This window comes from Diadema setosum, chromosome 8, assembly GCF_964275005.1.
Source record: "Diadema setosum chromosome 8, eeDiaSeto1, whole genome shotgun sequence".
NCBI classification, from domain to species: domain Eukaryota; kingdom Metazoa; phylum Echinodermata; class Echinoidea; order Diadematoida; family Diadematidae; genus Diadema; species Diadema setosum.
In genome coordinates, this window is record NC_092692.1 from 25,838,185 (window position 1) to 25,860,033 (window position 21,849).

The 21,849-nt window shown below is 38.4% G+C and overlaps 1 protein-coding gene across 1 annotated transcript in view; it reads left to right on the top strand.

The window, feature by feature from the left end:
- Positions 1 to 2,291: 2,291 nt before the first annotated feature.
- Positions 2,292 to 21,849, top strand: part of LOC140232404 (nuclear protein localization protein 4 homolog) — a 28,370-nt gene continuing 8,812 nt past the window's right edge. The window contains exons 1-13 of the mRNA XM_072312534.1: positions 2,292 to 2,417; positions 5,721 to 5,801; positions 6,162 to 6,274; positions 7,274 to 7,462; positions 8,299 to 8,347; positions 9,082 to 9,176; positions 9,586 to 9,709; positions 10,444 to 10,623; positions 11,703 to 11,789; positions 14,106 to 14,177; positions 15,422 to 15,548; positions 16,173 to 16,333; positions 17,016 to 17,087. Coding sequence (XP_072168635.1) covers positions 2,403 to 2,417; positions 5,721 to 5,801; positions 6,162 to 6,274; positions 7,274 to 7,462; positions 8,299 to 8,347; positions 9,082 to 9,176; positions 9,586 to 9,709; positions 10,444 to 10,623; positions 11,703 to 11,789; positions 14,106 to 14,177; positions 15,422 to 15,548; positions 16,173 to 16,333; positions 17,016 to 17,087 — 1,365 coding nt within the window. The 5' untranslated portion in view covers positions 2,292 to 2,402. The remainder of the gene's footprint in view (positions 2,418 to 5,720; positions 5,802 to 6,161; positions 6,275 to 7,273; positions 7,463 to 8,298; positions 8,348 to 9,081; positions 9,177 to 9,585; positions 9,710 to 10,443; positions 10,624 to 11,702; positions 11,790 to 14,105; positions 14,178 to 15,421; positions 15,549 to 16,172; positions 16,334 to 17,015; positions 17,088 to 21,849) is intronic.

A 21,849-nucleotide genomic window follows, 5' to 3' on the forward strand; every position in this document is an offset into this window, starting at 1 on the left:
TTTTTTTTTTGTCATCTTTGTTATTGCCCAAAGCGTCTTATGAGATTGACAAGACTAGGAGTTGAATTTCCGTATGTTATTCTTGTTCATTGATTATGTCCCTCTATTTCCTTGTCTTTTTTCAGGCGTCACAATGTTGCTTTTTTTTTCACACAACTATCATTTATTTTGTTTCTTTTGACATGCTTCTGCCGAAGATCGCTGTCTCCATGGCGTTGAGCGTTTTTGTTTGCTATTTTGTCTTATGTTTGTTAGTCTTGTCCATCCCCGCAGTCCGTTTTATCTCGTATACAGCCTTTCCTTCAGTAGTTGTATTGTTGTCTAATCTTGTTTCATGTTTGTTTTCGTCTAAGTAAGTGAATTTATCTGTTAATCTATTCTTCAGTGGGCTTCCTCTTCTTCTTCTTTTTTTTTTTTAATGATGTTTTCTTCCAGAGGGGTCCACATTCTACCAGCTCTGTCTTTTTTTAGTGGGTCCCTCCATTTTTCGCACCTTACGCAAGGTTGTACATGTACTTTACTTCGACCACTTCTGTTTCTTTTTTTTTTACTACAATGTATAATTACTAAAAGGTTCCTCAATTATTGTATAGTCTTTTCTATTCTACGATGTTCTTTTTACCGTATTCTCTGTTTTAAAAGGAAGTGAATTACATCTGTTTTATCGAAATATGAAATAAACTATGAAATTGAAAAAAAAATGAAATTGACTATACATTGAAACTGACAAAAAAAAAAATCTACAGATGAAATAATATTTGAATGAATCGATAGCTCCTGAATCGACCATACTCTGATTTATGTATTTATTTATGTTTGTAAAGTAAAAGACAAATTATTGTGCAAAATAATTTCTGATTTAAAATATCATAGCAAGACCATGATATTTTCACACTGAATTTACATGAGAACATTTTGCATAGATATCAATTTCTGAAGTATGAAGCATGACAACGCCATACAGATAACCGATAATTTCGACAAAATGCTCCGCGACACACACACACACACACATACATCATTATATATATATATATATATATATATATATATATATATATATATATATATATATGAAATCCGTCTGACCAAGGAGCAGACGTATACCCTTGTGTGTATGTCTGCTTCAGAAACGGATTTTAATCTAACATCACATCGCATCCTGGTCGCTGATGAAGAATGCGATGACTAACCTCTTTAGTGTCTTGTTTCCATATCATGCGCTTTCCTCGCCAGGATAAAGCGTTTTTAGTCTAATGCCATTTTAGGTTTTTATCACACACACACACACACACACACACACACACACACACACATATATATATATATATATATATATATATATATATATATATATATATATATATATATATATATACATATACATACATATACATACATACATACGTGGATGTCAGGCGATTGAAGTCCGGATAACAGAGAATCCGGATAGTCGATGGCCAGATAATCGAGGTACTAGTGTAGGAACGTACAAATCTATGAAGTTCTGGAAAATCGGAGAATCCGTTCATGTAGCGCGCTAGTGACTTTTAAAAGTTTTGGGAGAGTCCATATGTGTCGTCATCGCTACCAGCATACTCAGTCCAATTGCACGCAAGTAGGCAGCATGTGGGGAGTCATCATTGGTAGCTTGCTTAGGCATCTGTCACACCGAGTAGGAAGCACAGTATTATGTATAGAAGGTCAAATAAAAAGTACACATACCTCTACTTGTTGCTGCAATAATTATGTAAATTATATCATCAATTCCATGCCTTATCTTTCCTTATGCTAAAATTATTTTAAAAATGTTATATAATATAAAATAATAATCATCAAGAACTGTTGCTGAACTGAACTGATTTTACGAAAACTGTCGCAACTTTTGAACGATTTTCCAGAATTTCTTCAAACTTCACTGATGTCTTTGTGCATTCATTTAGTTTACATCAGGCAGTCTAGGTAAAATCCAATTTTAATCTGTTAATACTCATGTATATACAAGAAAAAGATACAAGATTCAATAGGGTGATATTGCGCAAAAGGGTGAGTCAGCAACACCACAAATTGCAACCAGCCTCGGTGTCACAACCTCGTCGTTCGCCCTCTACGGCTGAAACCAGAAAATGTATGTTTGCAAGTCATATATCCACTGCTGCATGATATGCAGTGCATTCTCTCTGTACTACGTGTGGTATGCTCTATGGGCTGCTAGCAGTGCACTGTGACTGACTGTAATTCTTGTTATTACCAGCACTCCACAAGCATTCGTATCAGCCTTATGCAGACAGGAAGGCAGTTAGCTTATAATACTGCAAAATTGACTGCCAAGGAGAACGGGTCTTAACAACTGTTTGTAATTTTTCACCCAATAGAGAGACTTGTTGGCCCACTTATTCGATATGTCTGGGACAATTGTAAGTGCATACCATGACCATAGTCGTCGTACGTGTACTTTTGCACATAGGCGGCCCTAACGTAGTATAATACACCGAAAATTCTCCCAAAGTCATTCATGCAATGTAACATTTTAGATTTCTATGTGGATGTGGGAGTGCTGTAAAATGTTGGTGCCCTGACTGTAACTGAGTTAATGGTGTTGGCAGGCTGTTCTGTACTTGTAAGTTGTATGTTGCCAATTGGTGTTGCTTGGTCATTGCTGAATGAAATGATATTGATTATCATCAATGGAGAGTCCACTGCGCTGGCAATACAAATTACAATGCGATGTCTTACTCGTACATGTAGCTTCATGGTCATCATAGTATCCAAGATATAAATAGGGTCTAAATGTCAATGACTGCAAAATTGCAAACTTTAATACTGGGAGGATCTTGGAAGTTGCAATATTGTATTAAAATTGAACTTGCATTTTTGATTTGGAATGTGGGGGGTTCATAGGTCTGCAGGGAAGCACCAATGGAAGTCAAGGCTACCATATCAGTAGCAGGAGTTCAGAAACTTCTAGAGGAGCTACAACCGAATAAAGCAACCGGACCAGATCAAATTCCAGCCAAAATACTCAAGAGTTGTGCCTCAAGTTTAGCTCCGGTCTTGCAAAAGATCTTCCAGAAATCTGTCGATACAGGAACTCTCCCAGAAGGATGGCTTAAAGCCAATGTAGTCCCAATCTACAAGAAAGGGGAACGTACAAATCCTGAGAACTATAGGCCGGTTTCACTAACTTCCATCCCATGTAAAATTTTGGAGCATATCATCTTCCGTCATATCAAGGACCATCTGGATGCCCATGATGTCATCACTCACCATCAACATGGATTCCGACAAGGCAGATCATGTGAAACGCAACTTGCAGGTCTTATGAATGACCTAGCAAGAACCCTTGATGCTAGGAGTCAAACCGATCTCATCATACTTGATTTCAGCAAGGCGTTTGACAAGGTCCCCCATGGGAGATTACTACGCAAGCTTGAACATGTTGGTATTAACAACAACAACAACAACCTCCTTCACTGGCTGAACATGTTCCTTACTAACAGACATCAGCGCGTTCTCCTGGAGGGAGCAGAATCCCAGGAATCTCCGGTGACATCAGGGGTACCACAGGGAACGGTTCTGGGGCCTTTATTGTTTCTCATATATATTAACGACCTACCAAACGTGGTTCAGTCCAAAGTACGACTTTTCGCAGACGACTGCATAATATACCGGGAAATATGCAATGATCAGGATGCAAAAGCTCTTCAAAAAGACATTGATTTATTATGCTTGTGGGAGACACAATGGCAGATGTCCTTCAATCCGTCAAAATGCTTTGCTATGCATGTTAGCCACAAAGTCAAACCTATTATCACGCCATATACAATGAAAGGAAAACAGCTACAACAAGTAAGCCACCACCCATATTTAGGTGTTGAGATAAGTAAAGATCTCACTTGGTCACACCACATTAACAAGATTACTACAAAGGCAAACCAAATGCTGGGTATCATAAGAAGAAATCTCCATTCGTGTAATAAATCAGTTAAAGAAACAGCCTACAAAACGCTGGTTCGCCCAAGGCTTGAGTATTGTGCTTCCATTTGGGACCCTCATCAAGCTACAAGAAAGAGGTGCATTGAGGCCATTCAACGCCGGGCTGCTCGTTTTGTCGTAAACAATTATGACAAACGATCCAGTGTCACATCCATCTTATCCAAACTCCAATGGGAAACCTTGGAAAACCGCCGTACCAAGTTCCGATTGATTGCCATCTTTAAAGAAGTACACAATATTACCCCATCAAATGTTCATCTACGTCAGAGACCCGGCTCAACACGGCGACAAACAGGTCCCAACATTTTAGAGATGCCTTCATTCAACAAGACATGTTACCAGCACTCATTTTATCCAAGGACAACCAGGGAATGGAACTTCCTACCACCAGAAATAAGAGGCGTTACCAATTTAAAGGATTTCAAAATTATGCTTGACGCAATCAATGTAGAAGAGCTGGTCAAAAAAGCTCATTTCACAATTTAAAAATTTTAAAGAAATAAATCCGTTCACACCGGCTGCGCGGGATAACAGCCTTCAGGCAGTGATTGCGCAGAACCCAACCAGAACCAGAACCAGACGGATTGAAGTCTGAAGATTAAAAAAAAAAAAAAAAAAGAATAATTTCGGATAACCTGAAGTTCATTGATTGAGAACTCTATGAAACAATTTGTACAGATTCTAGAACTAAAAATCTGAACCAAGGTTCGACCACCCGGGCCAAAATTCGACCACGCACAAAAGCATAGGTTTTAGTCCTTAGAGTAGCCTAGGCCTACATGGAGCAGGCAGTCAAATTTTGGTTGGACGGTGTTATAGTGGAATTATGGGCGGCTTGCTTTTCTACGGTACCCATACGAAGGTTCAACCTCCCGTGCCAAAATTTGACCACAATGCGCGCAAACAGCACATAACCATTATACAGGTATCTACATGTAGTTGGTTGTCAAATATTGGGCAGCTTACATGGCCTTACAGTTACCTAGCCGAAAGGAGTGTAGTTCGTAGGAGGGTAGGGATATAAATACTTTCCAGCAAGGATAGTCGATGGCTCAGCTCTTGCAGGGAGACCTAGCCTGGCCAGACGCCATGTGAAGCATGTCACCTCTGTACAGTGCTGTGTGTAGTTCACAAGGGAGATGTAGCCTTCAGCTGTGAGGCACAAACTAGTGAAGTGGAGCTGAATAATGCAGGAACAAGAGAAAGATTTTTGTCATAAATGGCCACTTCAAAAGAATTGATACTCCTCCTTCCTTTGATTCCTGTAGAGAGCTGCTGAACTCTGAAGTATGATGTATCATGTACGTTGTTATAACTGGTTACATTATAGCATCATCAGATACTAAATGCCATCACATTTTTGCATTAATCTATTCTTCATTAAATCATCAAGTTCAAGTCAGTGGGTTGGGAGTGTGTGGCATTTACCATTGGCCTTTGAACCCCCCCCCCCCCCAAAAAAAAAAAAAAAAAAAATGGCCCACACTAAAAAAAAACAAAAAACAAAATACAAAATAAAAAATTGAGTGAATTGATAGTGCTACATTCTCTCAAGGATTGTGCCTAGTGTCAGTGCTGTGGTTTCAGCTGGCTATGTACATACAAGAACCTTTTATCTGTGTGTGTGTGTGTGTATTAAAGACATTCAAGCATGTAATATTTATTGACTTACAATTTTGTAGATTCAGGCTGTCCTCTAATGATATTCTTTCTTTCATTTCCAGATTGTCCGCATCCAGTCCAATGAAGGCACTAAAAGAGTCACATTACCTCCCACAACAACCTTGTACAAGTTCTTCCAGAAGGTAAATTAAGTGAGACTCATATCTTCTGGCAGCTTCTCTCACACAATGACCCTAAAACAAATTCATAACATGTTGTTACTTTCTTCTTTCTCAGAGGACTTTCTAAATTTTCTTATTCCCTCCTTCAGGCCTTCAAGAACTGAAATTTTCATTGACTACTTTCTTGTGCACATTGTACCCCCCCCCCCTAAATTTCACAGATACATGAGTCCGATTAGATTTTAAAGTTCAGTGTGAATATGTAAAGATTAAATGTTACAAAGATACTCAGCTGTCTCTTCTTCTGCAGGATATATCTATTCATGGAAATGTGGAGAGTTTGAGTTTCTTATATTTCTCTCTCTTTCTCTCTCTCTCCAGGTCTCTCAGACAGTGTCGCTACCTGCAGATGGCTTTCAGCTTTACAGAGGGAGGAACAAAACTGATCAACTCAAAGCATCCAGCAAGATCACACTAAAGTCACTGAACATCAAGTGAGTAAAGCTCTCAGTCTTTTTGGCTCTTGGCTTCGTGAAACAATGGTGGCTCCAATAAATACATCTAAAGTAAGAAAAGTCCAAGCACAGATTTTTCAAGGACCGCTATGTAATGCTATGAATAAATATCCGTCGACAGCAGTGAATTGAATGTGAAAAGAAATCATAATGGAGGGTGCCTGCAGGAGGAGGATTTTTCAAGGGTAAACTTCATTACATATACTTCTCGAGGATGGATGTGCAATTTTTAGGGCTGGGGGATACCTATCCAGATGTGAGCAGGTTCAGACTGAAGTCTTATTGTTGTAGTCTCTTGTATTTTTGATTTGTCCTTCTTTCTTTTCTTTTTTCTTTTTTCTTTTTTTACATGATGCAGTGTAGGAATAGTTTCTTGGGTATCAGTTGTATGAGAATGACGACAATATCTTGAAATGGGCTCTGCCCGTACTATGTTTTTTTTTAATGTCATATTTGCATAATTTTTGTTAGTATATTTGCATATCTTTTGTTTTTGTTTTTGTTTTTTGCTCTTATTCATCAACATATTATTTGAAGCAAACAAATTAAAAAGAAATTCAGTCTGTCAGTGATAGTATATGTATCTTACATATGGGAGCAATAAACCAAAGTTCAAATCCTGCCCAATGCTCACAACCTTGGGACTACAAGATGTTTTTACCCACAATGTCTCTCTCAACCCAGGTGTGTAAATGAGTACCTAGCAACACTGGAAATAATAATGGTAGGGCCTTCAGGTGGAGCAGTGGCAAGACTGAAGAGGCTGCCCTTGATAAAGAGGACTATATTTTTATATATCAATCACACAGTGAAGTGGAACTCTTTAGGATACAGTGCATAGTTATAATACAAGTAACAATGCTTTGGGTTTGTAATGATAGCGTTATCCTCTTTGTCATTGTTGCCATCCTTTGATGATATTTAGCAAGATTACACACGTTGCAAAATCTCTGTGTCCATTGCCTTCCTTGTTGATAGACATGGTGACATGTTATACCTGGTAGCAACTAATGTGCAAGATGATGGAGTAGCGGGCTCATCGTCACAGGGTAATGCCTCTGACGGTCATTCATCACAAGCCCCTCTAGCCGTGGTCACTGAGGATGAGGTTGACCAGTTCTTGTCCAAGCAGGATGGCAAAATACACCGGCAGAGGGATGAGCAGTTGTAAGTGCACACATAGCCTTGATAACAAAGAAAAATGTGACTCCATTTGAATACTTAACAAACAACAAGAACCTGTTAAGCTCCCTATCAAAATGCATGATATTTAATATTACTGAAGATATATTGATTTCTGACATACTCGTCTTGCGGAAAGCAAGTTGGTCATGTTTGACAATGGAGGAGATTCACTTCGCCAGAGTATTCTTTCTTCATTGGAACTTTCTCACAGAAAGTACAGCGTTGACATAAGTCATTTTAGAGCATGCAATCTCTTGCAGCATTGATTCAATAAATGTGTGCTAGTATCCATGAACACTCACACCAGTGCCATGAATATAGGTGTAGGAATAGTTAACATGACTGACATATATGTTTTTTGTGCATAAAAACAAGATCATTCTATGTAGCCATTTGATGTTAAGATGCTGATGTTCTCACCCCCTTCTGTTTGTTTGTTTGTTTGTTTGTTTGTTTTTTAGATTAATGCAACACACCAAGTAGTTTCCCTAATTTCATCGCATAATACTTGTCTCCTAATTGAGTATGTCATCGTATAACGTACAAGTATTTAAGAGCTGTGTATAGTAGATGCTTTTCTGTGGTTCATCATCATATTTTGTTGGGCAGTTTTTTTGTAAGTTTGTCAGATGACTACGCCTTATGTTTGTTTATACCACAAGCTTTCCAAGTACTTGATGATTCCTGCTGTCATATTGATTATATTCTAGCAGGGTAAAAAAAAAAGCATTAAAGCTTTGCATTGAAAATGTGTTAGTTGTTGAGTATGTGCTGATCATAGGTGATTTGTTTTATTTTTCTTCACTCATTCTTCATAGGTGCCATCATGGAGTGAATGCAAAGTGTGTACACTGTGTTCCATTAGAGGTGAGGAAAGTGTTACTCTTTTTTAGCAGGCATAAGGAGAAAAGAGCCATACATTTTTACTGATTCTGGCATTTATTCACATTTCTGAGAAGTACCACAACCACATTTGATTGAGCCTAATCTGATAGCTTCTGGCTGGGATGAGATATGTAAGACTTAAAGAGATGAATGAGGTGCTAAGTGAATGGACAGAATGAAGATGGTCAGTTCAGTTTGTAGTCATTGTGCATTGAAATTGTTTGGTCCACAGACTTTTAGCACAGAAAACAAGAAAAATCACATATAATGAAAGCAAACAAAAGAAACAGATGAGTGAAAAAATTAGGAAAATTAGGCAGATATCAAGGGGAAGCATGACCAATTGAATGTGAACAGGCGTGCCACATATCTTGTGGCATCTCAGGTTTTCTGGTTTTTTTTTTTTTTTTTTTAATACCACACTGTATTTATCATTCAAACGTGGTTGTATGAACATACAGCTGTAAGTCAGAGAGAAATATATGCTCAAATCCTGAGAGCCGTGAGTTTCATACTCTTAGGGTATTTCATGATCATTCATCGAATCAGTTCATTCATGTAAGATTTTTGTAGTGTCTGTCATTTTTAAATGGCCGTGTGGCACAATGAATGCAGAGGTATAGAGGGGGTTATGATAAAAAGTATCATGATGTGCTGTGATGTGTCTTCTTAAATACGTTGACTTGTATGATGTTTATCTATTTCATTCCATGCAGCCTTACGATGAGAGGTACCTGAAAGATCACGACCCACCCATCAAACATCTTTCATTCCATTCTCACCTCAGGAAAATTACAGGAGGAGTAGACAAGTATGTATTGCATTAACCATTCTCATACGTGCTGAATATAAGTCAAATTTATGGTTGCTTCGATATATACAAGAAATCTCTCCTTTTAGTATAATCCTGTAACCTCTTGTTTGAAATAAATAAATGTATCCATATAAAATGTATTCTATTGTAGTGTAAACCCGTTTTTAATTCCTTTCTATGTAACTCATAAGCAGCAGTCATAATTTGCATTTATATATTTCTAATTTATAGAATGGTATGTGCTTCAAAGTGTGCATATTCTTTTGAAATGTTTCTATTTGATATACTGATGAATGGAAGGATATTTCTTGTTTAGTTGACAGTGATGTCATGGCCTGTATCATACAATCTCTCACTTTGCTCTCTCTTTCCTTTTTTGTCTGTCTTTTCATTCCCCCGAGAACAGAGGGAAATTTGCATTTCTAGAAAATATAAGCTGTAAAATCAAGCCAGGCTGTACTGAGCATGCACCATGGCCCAATGGAATTTGTACCAAATGTCAACCAAGTGCTATTACATTAGATAGACAAGTAAGTTGAATATTGTGAAATACAGAGAAGTGAATATTGTAGTTCCTTTCATTTCTTGCAGTATTATATGAGGAATAAGTCCAAGATTTTTGTAATCAGATTTCTGGCAATTATGGGATAGTTTTGGTGGTACCATGTTTCCATGCCTATGGTGGATTTTTCGCCTAGTAAACACTGTTTCGAACTTTTTTTGTGTAACTTGGTTTCAAGTTCACTAATCCACACACTTATAGATAAAAAGAATTTGCATAATGAACTGTGAGTACAATTCAGTCATTTTGTGTTTGTTTGTATATGTGTGTGTTTGTGAAGAGGATTTTGTGCACCCAAATCTACCTGTAGAGGCTTAAACCCAAAAAGCACAGTCTCCTATAGAACTGAAATAGCCACCCATTCTGCAGCAAATTGTTTGCAATTCAGAAAGTCATCAGAGTGGAAAGTAAAGAATTCTCACAAAATGAAACCATTGTTAAACTAAAAACGCTCATCTCATTTCCTTGACATTTTTTATGAAGTAGGTAATAATCAGGATAGATTCATTACTCACTGTGGTGAAAGGCAATTCATTTTCATTCATGTAGAATATCGATATGAATTAATAAATAATTATATGGTCTCCTTTATCTTTTATAAGAATGATCATAAAGTTTACCCCCCCAAAAAAAAAAAAATTGACAGTTTGTGGGAAACACGAAACAAAAGGCAACTTTATTTTTGTTTTCTTCTCCCTCCAGCATTACAGACATGTGGACAATGTCATGTTTGAGAATCCACTCATGTTTGACCGATTACTGGACTTTTGGCGGAAATCTGGCAATCAGAGGATAGGCCTTCTCTATGGGAGGTATGAACATCACAAAGATGTCCCGCTGGGAATACGAGCCACTGTGTCGGCCATTTATGAACCACCACAGGTAAAACTCCCTCTTCGGGAATTCACATTTGTCAGGTTCAGGAACAAAATTACCTTCTAAAGTTTATTGATAATTAGAATGTGTTACAACATAAGGAACTGAAGTCACCTGCCACAACATCTGAAATGATCAGTGACTCCCAGCTTCTTTTGTTTTTAAGATACTCACCATGTGCCTTTATGACACAGAAACAAAGTTGGAATAGGAATGTGATAAAGTTTTTCTAGTATAACTCCTTTCCTAGTTTCCAGTCCAAAACTTCAAGTAATATCATTTTATTCCAGATGTGTTAAATGTAAGTGTATGTTTTTGGTGAGTGGCTGTGACCAATTTGCAGTGTGCAAAGACAAAGGGAAATTTGCAGACACGTGTCATTTCCCATTTCAGTGATCATTTTGTGCAGCATTAGTACAAACCGCTGCTCCTTTAAATGCAGAAAAGAGTACTATATGTGCTTGTGCATTTTGATAGTTCAGACCAACAAAGAGAAACTAACTTCACTATAGCAGACTAGTGATCATGCATGAGAGAAGTATTGAAAAGTTTCACTGACATCTTATCTTCCCTGTCTGTTTGAAAGTTTGTCCCTGTGTGAGTTTTTGCCAGTCGTGTAGAGATGGACACGATAAAAATTACCTTAGTGAAGATTGATCAATGGGAACCAATTATGTGACTTACAGAAAGGAAAATTGTGCAGAACACAAAATCACCACGTACATTAGTACTGTAAAAGTGGATATTTTTGTGCTACTAATTTTTCGCGCTTGGCCAGGTAAGAATAGTTTCGCTTGTTTTTGATTCCACGCAATCAAGACATCCAACACAGGAACATATGACGAGCAAAAATATTCGCATGCTTTTATTTTCGCGCTAGTTTCTGGTTGCGCGAAATGCGCGATTTCAGCACCATGAAAATTTCCACTTTTACAGTAACAAACATCTACATGTGGCAATGAATTGCATTGATAGAAAATCGTGTTCAGACATTTAGAAAAAGACACAATTTTTTTTCAAGACTATTTGTATGTTAATTTGTATTCTGTTCATTGTTTTCTGTGCTGAATGTTATCCAATTTCAGAACAGTACAGGAAATAGTTTGGAGTTACTGGAAGACCCGTTTGCAGAAGCAGTTGAATTTGTAGCGTCAAAATTAGGTCTGGTCAAGGTAAATATTTCCAGCTTTAACAAAGCCGTGTTCCTCAAACCTTATTCAGTGTATTCTAATGTTCATGTTTTCAGTAAAACCAAATTTTACACAAGACTTTACAGTGTCCAGAGAAAGTATTTTGTCTTTAATTTGTTGTAAAGTGGCCCAATTTTGTAATTAGGTGATCCGAGTATCCTCTCGGATCACCTATTGTATCTGTACGGATTCTTTCTTCTTCTTCTTCTTTATTTCTTTCTCCTCAAATGTTGTGCAGAGGTTAACTCAAAAAGTCATTCACCTATCACTTCTAAACTGATACCATATATGCATCACGTCATAAGGACGACAGATCTAATGTATCACTGTGATCAGTCAACCATGACGTCACTATGACGTCATTATCTGAAAACACGTTCACATTCGTATCTCATTAATGGAATGGATTTTCTCAATGAAATTTACATATCATATAGTTCAAGTCAAGCTCTATTGATATATTTCATAAAATTTAGTCACGTTCATAGTAAACGAGCGCGTACGCGCGCGTTGAAATTTTAACATGCTCCAATCGAGCTCAAAATTGTTTTGCACACGTTTCAGGTCATTTGGAGTATTTCAGAAAAAATCGACGGACGCGTACGCGCGCGCGCATATACGCACGCACAGCTCAAATGCAATAGAAATTTCCCGTTTTTCACACGTATCGGATGTCTGAAATGTCAACGAATGTTTCTACCAAGTTTCAAGTCAATCCGACTCAATATGACGTCATACGGGCCTGTCAAAGTTGAAATTCCGCGCGCGCGTCAATGGCGATATACAGTGCAACAATGCCAAAAAACCGCCAATTTTAAATCCGATTTTACTCGTCAGGATGGACGGTGACCCCCCATTTTCTTTACATATTTTGAAAGCTGATGAGTTGTACATATCATTTCATGGGTTGGCGATACTGAAAAAATGATTAAAAGATATCAGATTTCTTAAAAAAAGTAAAAAAAGTAAATTTTCAAAATGACGTCTTCAAAATTCAAGTTCACTCGAGCGTATCTCACTTATCCTTTGCCGATTTTCACCTAATTTTCAGTATGTTGTAGCTTATTTAATGTTCTTTCATATTTATCATTACAAACTTTTGATTGGATGACGTCATCACCTCGTAAAAATGGATTGAAAGTATCCTTGTAAAATTTGACCAGTTTACGTGTTATCTCTATGGGAGAGCAGTTTTTCTGGAATTGAAAATTGACATGACTATCTTTTTCAAGCACAAGCTCACTTATGCTTCAGTGAATTTTTCCCAGATTTTAATATGTTGTAGCTGAGACTTTGGGCTATCGTAAATGTGCCCTTTGTTTTTTCATACGATGTCGGGATCACGTCAAAAAACTTACTTGAAATTAAAGTTTATCTTCGATGTATTGAAATATTTCTTTCTTTTTGCAACGTTATGTGCAATAACTCAAGAAAAACATACCCTATCACCACCATATTTTGCACATATTTAGTTCATGTCACGAACATTATTTCATAAAATAACAACGACTTGATCAGACGCCATCTTGGGTATGTAAATTAGGGTCAAAGGTCATATATGTTTCATCCTGTATCTTGGTGAATACATGTCCTATCTTTCCCATATTTTGCACACGTAAAGACCATGTTACAGGGATCATTTCATAAATTAACCACTTTTTGCTCAGATGCCATCTTGTCTGTGCAAAGTGGGGTCAAAGGTCATATGTACTTCTTTTTCTATTTTCGCTATGACGTGTTATCTCTATGGGAGGGAATTTTTTTAGATGTGAAAATTGACATGACTCTCTTTATCGAGCACTATCTTACTTATACTTCGGTGAATTTCTCTCAGATTTTAGTATGTTGTAGCTGAGACTTTGCACTATCACGATTCAAATCATTGATTAAAAAAGAAATCGGATCACCTTAATTTGTCAGTGATGACAAATTACAATCTCTAGTCTTATTCTGTAATTGAATATGTAACAATTTTTGTTCACCTTACAGTCACAAGTATGTTGTTGTTTGCTTAACACTTGAATTGATTTGGTTTGATCATTTATATTGACTATTAAACGAAGAGTGTCGTACAAGTCATCTGTATAAAGTAACAGAATTGCTTTGTATTGGCATAACATATTTTGCTCAGCTACTGCAACTTCTGCAAAATGGAAGCATTAATGAAACAAATTTGATGCATGACTGTGTATGATGTCAATATGTCAAAATGTTTCAGTCACATTTTGTATCCCGAACTGTTTGCCACTTTGATTTTTTTTTTCTTCCTATACCTCTTCTTTTTTTTTTTTTTTTCAGGTTGGGTGGATTTTTACAGATTTACTAGCTGATGACCTCACCAAGGGCACAGTCAAGCATGTGAGAAATATGGTAAGTTCCTTCTCAGTGATCAATCTGCAAATTAAACATCCACCCCCAAGGAGATGGGGTAAATGGCTGTTCAACAGTGATCATGACAAAGACAATGACGATAATTATAAAGATAACTCTGCAAATATTAATGTGCGTACATGTTGACACTTCAGGATAAGATTCTGCATATCATTTACAGTGTTCTGTCCCAGTGTTAAGATAAGGATAAGATGTATTCTTTTTTTTTTTGGGGGGGGGGGGTGGGTGGTTGAATCAACCCCCCCCCCCCCCTCCGCCCCCGACATTTTCCGCGACCATTCTTTCGCGCGATTTTTTTGACCGTGCCTTTTGCTGACTTTTTACTTTCAAGTCTCGCACATTTTATGACACCATTTTCGCAAAAATCAGACATACCGTTAGGACACAGCACGACCTTTTATACATGCTTGTCAGACCGAAAATGACTCAAAAACATGATTTTGTGGACAGTCTATGCAAATAGTTTTCTCACCTTATTAAAAAAGAAAGGATTATTTTTAATTTCAATGTCAAATCAATTGATTTTATCATATTGCTTAAAATAGGTTCTGTAATAAATTTTGTGGAAAAGAAAATAACAAAAGGTCGAAAAACAAAGAAATACGTAAGAAATTTATAAAACAATAGAATACATAAGAAATTAACTATGATACCAGACTTTTTTTCAAGTTAGTTGTTAGAAATGCTACAAGGAATAATGTCACCAAAAATTAGGATGCCATTAGCTTTATTTTCTGAATTAGAGCAAAATTTATGATTTCATGCATATTAATTGATGTAAAATATAAAAAATATGAAAAATTTAATTTTGTCTTTTATGGTTTGGTAGATTACACGACAAGTAATGTATGTGCCAATTTTCAGTGCGAATGCGCAATCGACGGCTGAGAACTCGGGGGGGGGGGGGGGGGGGGGTGGGGAGGAGGGTTGAATCAACCCTCCCCCGGCCACAGAAGAGGCCAAAAAGCCCAGCCTGGTTAGGGTTAAGATTGGAAGTCGCATTTTATTTGCTTGATGTAACTCAAATAATTCTCTGGAGTCTGATATTTCATGGGATTCTACTTGATGCTGGGTTTCCATTTCTGTGTGTTCGTAGTGTGCAAACTTCATACCCATGATAAAATATTAATCACTCTAGGGTTAGGACAACATTGTAAGACATATTTTATGTTTTATTTCTTCTCTTTTTTCTTTTTTTTTTGTTTCTTTTCTCCTATGTGTAGGATGCTCATCTAATGAGTGCAGAGGAATGCATTATGGCTGGTGATTTCCAGAACCAGCATCCAAACCCATGCAAGCTAGCCAAGGAGGGACACTTTGGTTCCAAGTTTGTGACTTGTATAGTGACAGGTGTGTATTCCAGTCTGCAAGGAAACGGGCAGAAATCAAACTGTATGTGTGGGCTGTGCATTTCAGGGCAAATATTGATGGCAATGTGGCGCATACATTTATATGAGTGGAATGCCAACTGACTGATGTGAGGGAAGGCATCCAAATTTGACTACATGCATGTTTGGAAGTTGTGTAGCATCAGGAGGATTTTTTATTTCGTCATCATTTTCCACATTTAGTGCTGAAGAGATACAGACTGTATTTAGAACCTTGAACCACAATTTCATCATCCCATTGATTCCCATACCCCAGGGTTGAATGATACACCACATTTATTATTGCAGTTTCATATTCATTTTTTTATTTCAAAGAAAAGGACAAGTAGTTCCTTAAGTATGTGAAGTTGTATTTAGTTTGTAGCCTCACTAGGAGGCATTTGTGCATTTAGTATGTCAGTTTACCAGTTTACTTTGATGTAATAGAGCACACTTTTTTCTTTTAGAAGAAAATTCTTTGTTCACAACAGCATTGTCAGTTGTCTGAAGTTGATTTTGAAACAGAATGTTTATTTCAAAAAGGGCATCTTTGCATTTTTTTTTCTTTTTAGTTTAATGTCTTCTCCTTGTTCTGTTCAAATTACAGGGGACTCAACCAATCAGATCCACATGGAGGCCTACCAAGTGTCCAATCAGTGCATGGCACTTGTCAGGGACAACTGCCTAGTGCCAACAATTGATGCTCCTGAGCTAGGCTACATCAGAGAGTCAACCAATGAGCAATATGTACCTGATGTTTTTTATTCGGTGAGTGACGGCATTCCATCAGAACATGGAATTTTTCATTGTTTTTGTTTATTGTTTGTTTGTTTTTTGCCTTTTTTACCCCACCATGAAGATTTGATCATGAAGATGTGATTATAAATGATTGAGCTTGTCCAAATGACTGATTTAATTTTTTATTATATCTATCTGTTGTTTTGTTTTTTTGTTTAATCATTATCGGCATGATACAATATCAAAGTCAATCAAAAAACAAAAACAAAAATAAAATTAGGAGGGGAGAGCACAATTTGACTTCAGCTTTTGCTAGGTCTCGTGACAAATGAACATCCATTATTTGAGTGATAATTGGAACATGAATATAACTGGTCATTTTTTTTTTCAAAGTTCTTGATGGGAATTATGGAATGGAAGATTGTATGGCAAGGTTACATGGATGTCTATAATATCAGCGACTGGTAATTATTTTCCATTGAGTGTTTACGTCACCTAGTGTAATCATTTGCTGAATTTGGTTCAATTCATGACTTATCCTTTTACAAATGTGAATCTATATCTTATGGGCTATCTTTTCATAACATTGGCCATAAAATGCAGAGAATTGCATTTATTTTTTGACATAGTTGTATACCAAATCTGTGAAGCCGCACATATTTCCATAATTGTTATTAACAAATCAGTCATATTTGCTTGTGTGTACTTGCAGGAGACTGATAGCTATGGCAACTCATCAAAAACCCTGGCCAGACCTCTCCCTGTGGAGTTTCTTCTAGTTGATGTAAGCAGTTAACAAACCTCTACATAGGGCACTGCCATATTTACTTCCCACTTTCTTTTTCTTTCATTTTGATTTGCCTGTTGTCTGTCCTTTGTATTGAAAGTACAAAGCTAATTCTTTCATCTGTAAAATTCACTTAAAATTCATGGGTTAAGATATTCTGCTAAGCATGACCTGGTTTACTATACCCGTTTCGGACGAAATGACCCACATTAGTGCACAAGAAGAAAGAAAGGATATGTAAACAATATGATTGAGGACCTGAGACAACGGCGTAAATCCGTACTGAGGAGTGGGGGGGATGATTGGCGATAGTCACCATCACCACGATTACAAGCCCATAACCGGACCGGCGCAGCCCTGGGGGGGGGGGGGGGGGGGGAAGCTTGCCCCCCCGACACACACACACTTTACAGGGATCAAATGTCCCACTCCTTTCCATGCAAAGTGGGAGGGAAGTGGCAGCAAAAATATGACGACTTTTTGGTCTTGTTTTTGTTTGTTTGTTTGTTTTTTCTTGTCAGCCGACTTTCGGCGGAGAATCAGACCTTAAAAGTATGAAGAATTTTTTGTTGTTGTTTCTCTTGTCTTTTGATGTTCTTTCTTCTTGGCTGACAGGCGATTTTGCGCCCCCCCCCCTTTCAAAAACATAGCGCAGCCCTGAATAATGCCCAACTAAATTCAATAAAATGATAATAAGGATATCCATTTCTTGAATAACGCAGTAGATACTTTCCTGTAGCTATTAATTGTATTCTTCAATTTTCTTGATTTAAGTCATCACAGGGGCATCGTTCCGTTTTAATGATGGGGGATAGGGGAGGGACTTTGAGTTTGAATATCTGTGCGAGGGAGCGGAGCGCCCTGGGGGAGGGTGTGGGGAGGGGGTTTCCCCCTCCCATGCAGACGAGGAAAATTTGGCATTTTCAGACCTCAAATTCAGCGATCTGGTGCACACTTTTGGTAAAATTTGGGATCTTTTTCCTATAAAAAAAAACAAGTAAGAAAAAGAAATATTCATAGATAATTGAATGACTACATCGTGGTATTTCAGCTCTTGCTCCGCCTGTGCGACATCACTGTGAAGTAGTGGGGCCTATCACCGGCGTAGCCAGGATTTGATCTTAAGGAGAGCGGTTAGATGCGAGGGAGAGATGCGAGCGAGGGGGGAGGGTGTGTGAGAACTTTTTGCATATTGATGTTGTAAATGGTGCAATTTGATTAATTTTTTTTTGCGTGTTCTATCGACTTGAAACAGTCCAACATGTTTAAGGCAGCTGTACATTTTATGTAGATTATTATTGAACAATTTTGCCTATAAAATGGTATCATTTAGAGAAACTTCTTGTCTTAATTCTTACACTGAAGATCATGAACGCGATCATGAATTTTGACATTGTACAGTCCAAAAGCGGCCGTTTGTAGCTATATATTTTTTTCGCTTTGGAAATTAAGGGGGGGGGGGGGGCGCACCAGGCGCATTTGCTGGCAATTTAATATCATCAGGAGAATGACATAACGATTAAATGCGAGCGAGCGAAGCGAGCGAGCTTGAAAATTTTGACATTTTACAGTCCCCAAAATGCTTTTTGTAGCTACATTTTTTCGCTTGCAATTACTCGGCAGCAACATCAGGAGAATAGCATAGCGATTAACGCGAGCGAGCGAAGCAAGCGAGCTTGAAAATTTTGACATTGTACAGTCCCAAAACGGCAGTTTGTAGCTATATTTTTTCGCTTAAGAAATTAAGGGGGGTGGGGCGCACCGGGCGCAACTGCTGGCAATTACTGGCAGCAACATCAGGAGAATGACATAAAGATTATATGCGAGCGAGCTTGAAAATTTTGACATTTCACAGTCCAAAAACTGCCGTTTGTAGCTATATCTTTTTCGCTTTGAAAAATAAGGGGGGGGGGGCGCACCGGGCGCAACTGCTGGTAATTACTCGGCAGCAACATCAGGAGAATGGCATGACGATTAAATGCGAGCGAGCGAAGCGAGCGAGCTTGAAAATTTTGACATTGTACAGTCCCAAGACTGCTTTTTGTAGCTACATTTTTTCGCTTTGAAAATTAAGGGGGGGGGGGGCACCGGGAGCAACTGTTGGCAATTACTTGGCAGCAACATCAGGAGAATAGCATAGCGATTAAATGCGAGCGAGCGAAGCAAGCGAGCTTGAAATTTTGACATTGTACAGTCCCAAAACGGCAGTTTGTAGCTATATTTTTTCGCTTAGGAAATTAAGGGGGGTGGGGGTGCACCGGGCGCAACTGCTGACAATTACTGGCAGCAACATCAGAAGAGTGACATAAGGATTAAATGCGAGCGAGCTTGAAAATTTTGACATTTCACAGTCCCAAAACTGCCGTTTGTAGCTATATCTTTTTCGCTTTGAAAAATAAGGGGGGGGGGGGCGCACTGGGCGCAACTGCTGGTAATTACTCGGCAGCAACATCAGGAGAAAGGCATGCCGATTAAATGCGAGCGAGCGAAGCGAGCGAGCTTGAAAATTTTGACATTTTACAGTCCAAAAACTGCCATTTGTAGCTGTACTTTGTTCGCTTAGGAAATGAAGGGGTTGGGGGCGCACCGGGCGCAACTGCTGGCAATTACTGGCAGCAACATCAGGAGAATAGCATAGCATGGCATGACGATTAAATGCGAGCGAGCGAAGCGAGCGAGCTTGAAAATTTTGACATTTTACAGTCCCAAAACTGCTTTTTGTAGCTACATTCTTTCGCTTTGAAAATTAAGGGGGGGCACCGGGAGCAACTGCTGGCAATTACTCGGCAGCAACATCAGGAGAATAGCATAGCGATTAAATGCGAGCAAGCGAAGCAAGCGAGCTTGAAAATTTTGACACTGTACAGTCCCAAAACGGCAGTTTGTAGCTATATTTTTTTTCGCTTAGGAAATTAAGGGGGGTGGGGTGCACCGGGCGCAACTGCTGACAATTACTGGCAGCAACATCAGAAGAATGACATAAGGATTAAATGCGAGCGAGCTTGAAAATTTTGACATTTCACAGTCCCAAAACTGCCGTTTGTAGCTATATCTTTTTCGCTTTGAAAAATTAATAAGGGGGGGGGGGACGCACCGGGCGCAACTGCTGGTAATTACTCGGCAGCAACATCGGGAGAATGGCATGACGATTAAATGCGAGCGAGCGAAGCGAGCGAGCTTGAAAATTTTGACATTGTACAGTCCCAAAACGGCAGTTTGTAGCTATATTTTTTCGCTTAGGAAATGAAGGGGGTGGGGCGCACCGGACGCAACTGCTGGCAATTACTGGCAGCAACATCAGGGGAATGACATATCGATTAAATGCGAGCAGGGAGGTGTTTCTCTTCCCACCTCCCTGATTCGAGCGAGCTTGAAAATTTTGACATCTTACAGTCCCCAAACTGCCGTTTGTAGCTATATTTTTTTTCGCTTTGAAAAATAAGGGGGGCACACCGGGCGCAACTGCTGGCAATTACCCGGCAGCAACATCAGGAGAATGGCATGACGATTCAATGCGAGCGAGCGAAGCGAGCGAGCGTGAAATTTTGACATTTTACAGTCCAAAAACTGCCGTTTGTAGCTGTACTTTTTTCGCTTTGGGAATAGTACGATCCCTGCTCGCATTTAATCGATATGTCATTCCCCTGATGTTGCTGCCAGTAATTGCCAGCAGTTGTCTCCTGTTCTTTCTCACCATCTTTCATTATCGCTGTCCCCTTCTTCTTTGTTTTTCTTTCTTAGCATCACCTGCGTACATGTCCGTGTATGTTTTGTTGTGTAACTGTTTTTGTTGTGTAAAACTAGTTTGTCTTGTTGTAGTTAAGTAAACCGACAGCTGGTTGAAACTGTTTATTCATTTATCTGTGTATGAGGCCCCAATATCAAGCTCGGCTTACTGGGGATCCTCCTGTATGGTACCTTGACTTTTTGTTTATTATCATTATGTCTTCGCTCTTTGTCACTAAGATCTGATTACCTGTCATGTGCAAAATCAGCCATGAATTATTATGAATCATATGTTCATTTCTGAAAGTGATCAGAGTTGATTATATTGTGCCATACAGAAACAATAAAATGAAATGAAATGAAATGAAATTAAGGGATGGGGGCGCACCGGGCGCAACTGTTGGTAATTACTGGCAGCAACAAATATCTCGTAAACACATTTATGATGTAATCTGGGGAAATTTCAATCCCAGAAGTGTATAACACTTTTCGTACTATTCTGGCAAACTGTTGATGATATGTCTTGCCTTTTCTGTGGGATTGTTTAATTAGGGATTAAAGAATCCATTTTTCTGTTCGTGAGATGAATGTTGTATATCAGTAAAATTGGCTTCGAATAAACTTGTCCTATTAATCTATTGATTTATGTTTGTTAACAGGTGAACTTTCTAGTGCTTTTTTGCACATCTCCCATGAAAATAACAAGAAATCTGGTTAATAGGTCTGAACCATTCATCTAAAGCAATGTTCATTAGACTAAAGGAGGTACTTGCATATTATGGCAAAATATGGGAATCGACACGCGTTCCTTTTGTTTTTTCTGGAGGCAAACGAATTATACTAACTGAGCAAAATCACTGCCAATATGGAGAGGGTAAATGTGTTGCAATTCCTACGACTGAAACTCGTACAAGGCTGTTCACGAACTCGTTTGTTATCTAAAATTTTAGATCTTTGCATTACAGTATATAGCCTATAAGCTAGCTAGGTGGGGATGCAGCTGGTCTGATGCGACGAGACTACGAACAGTGGA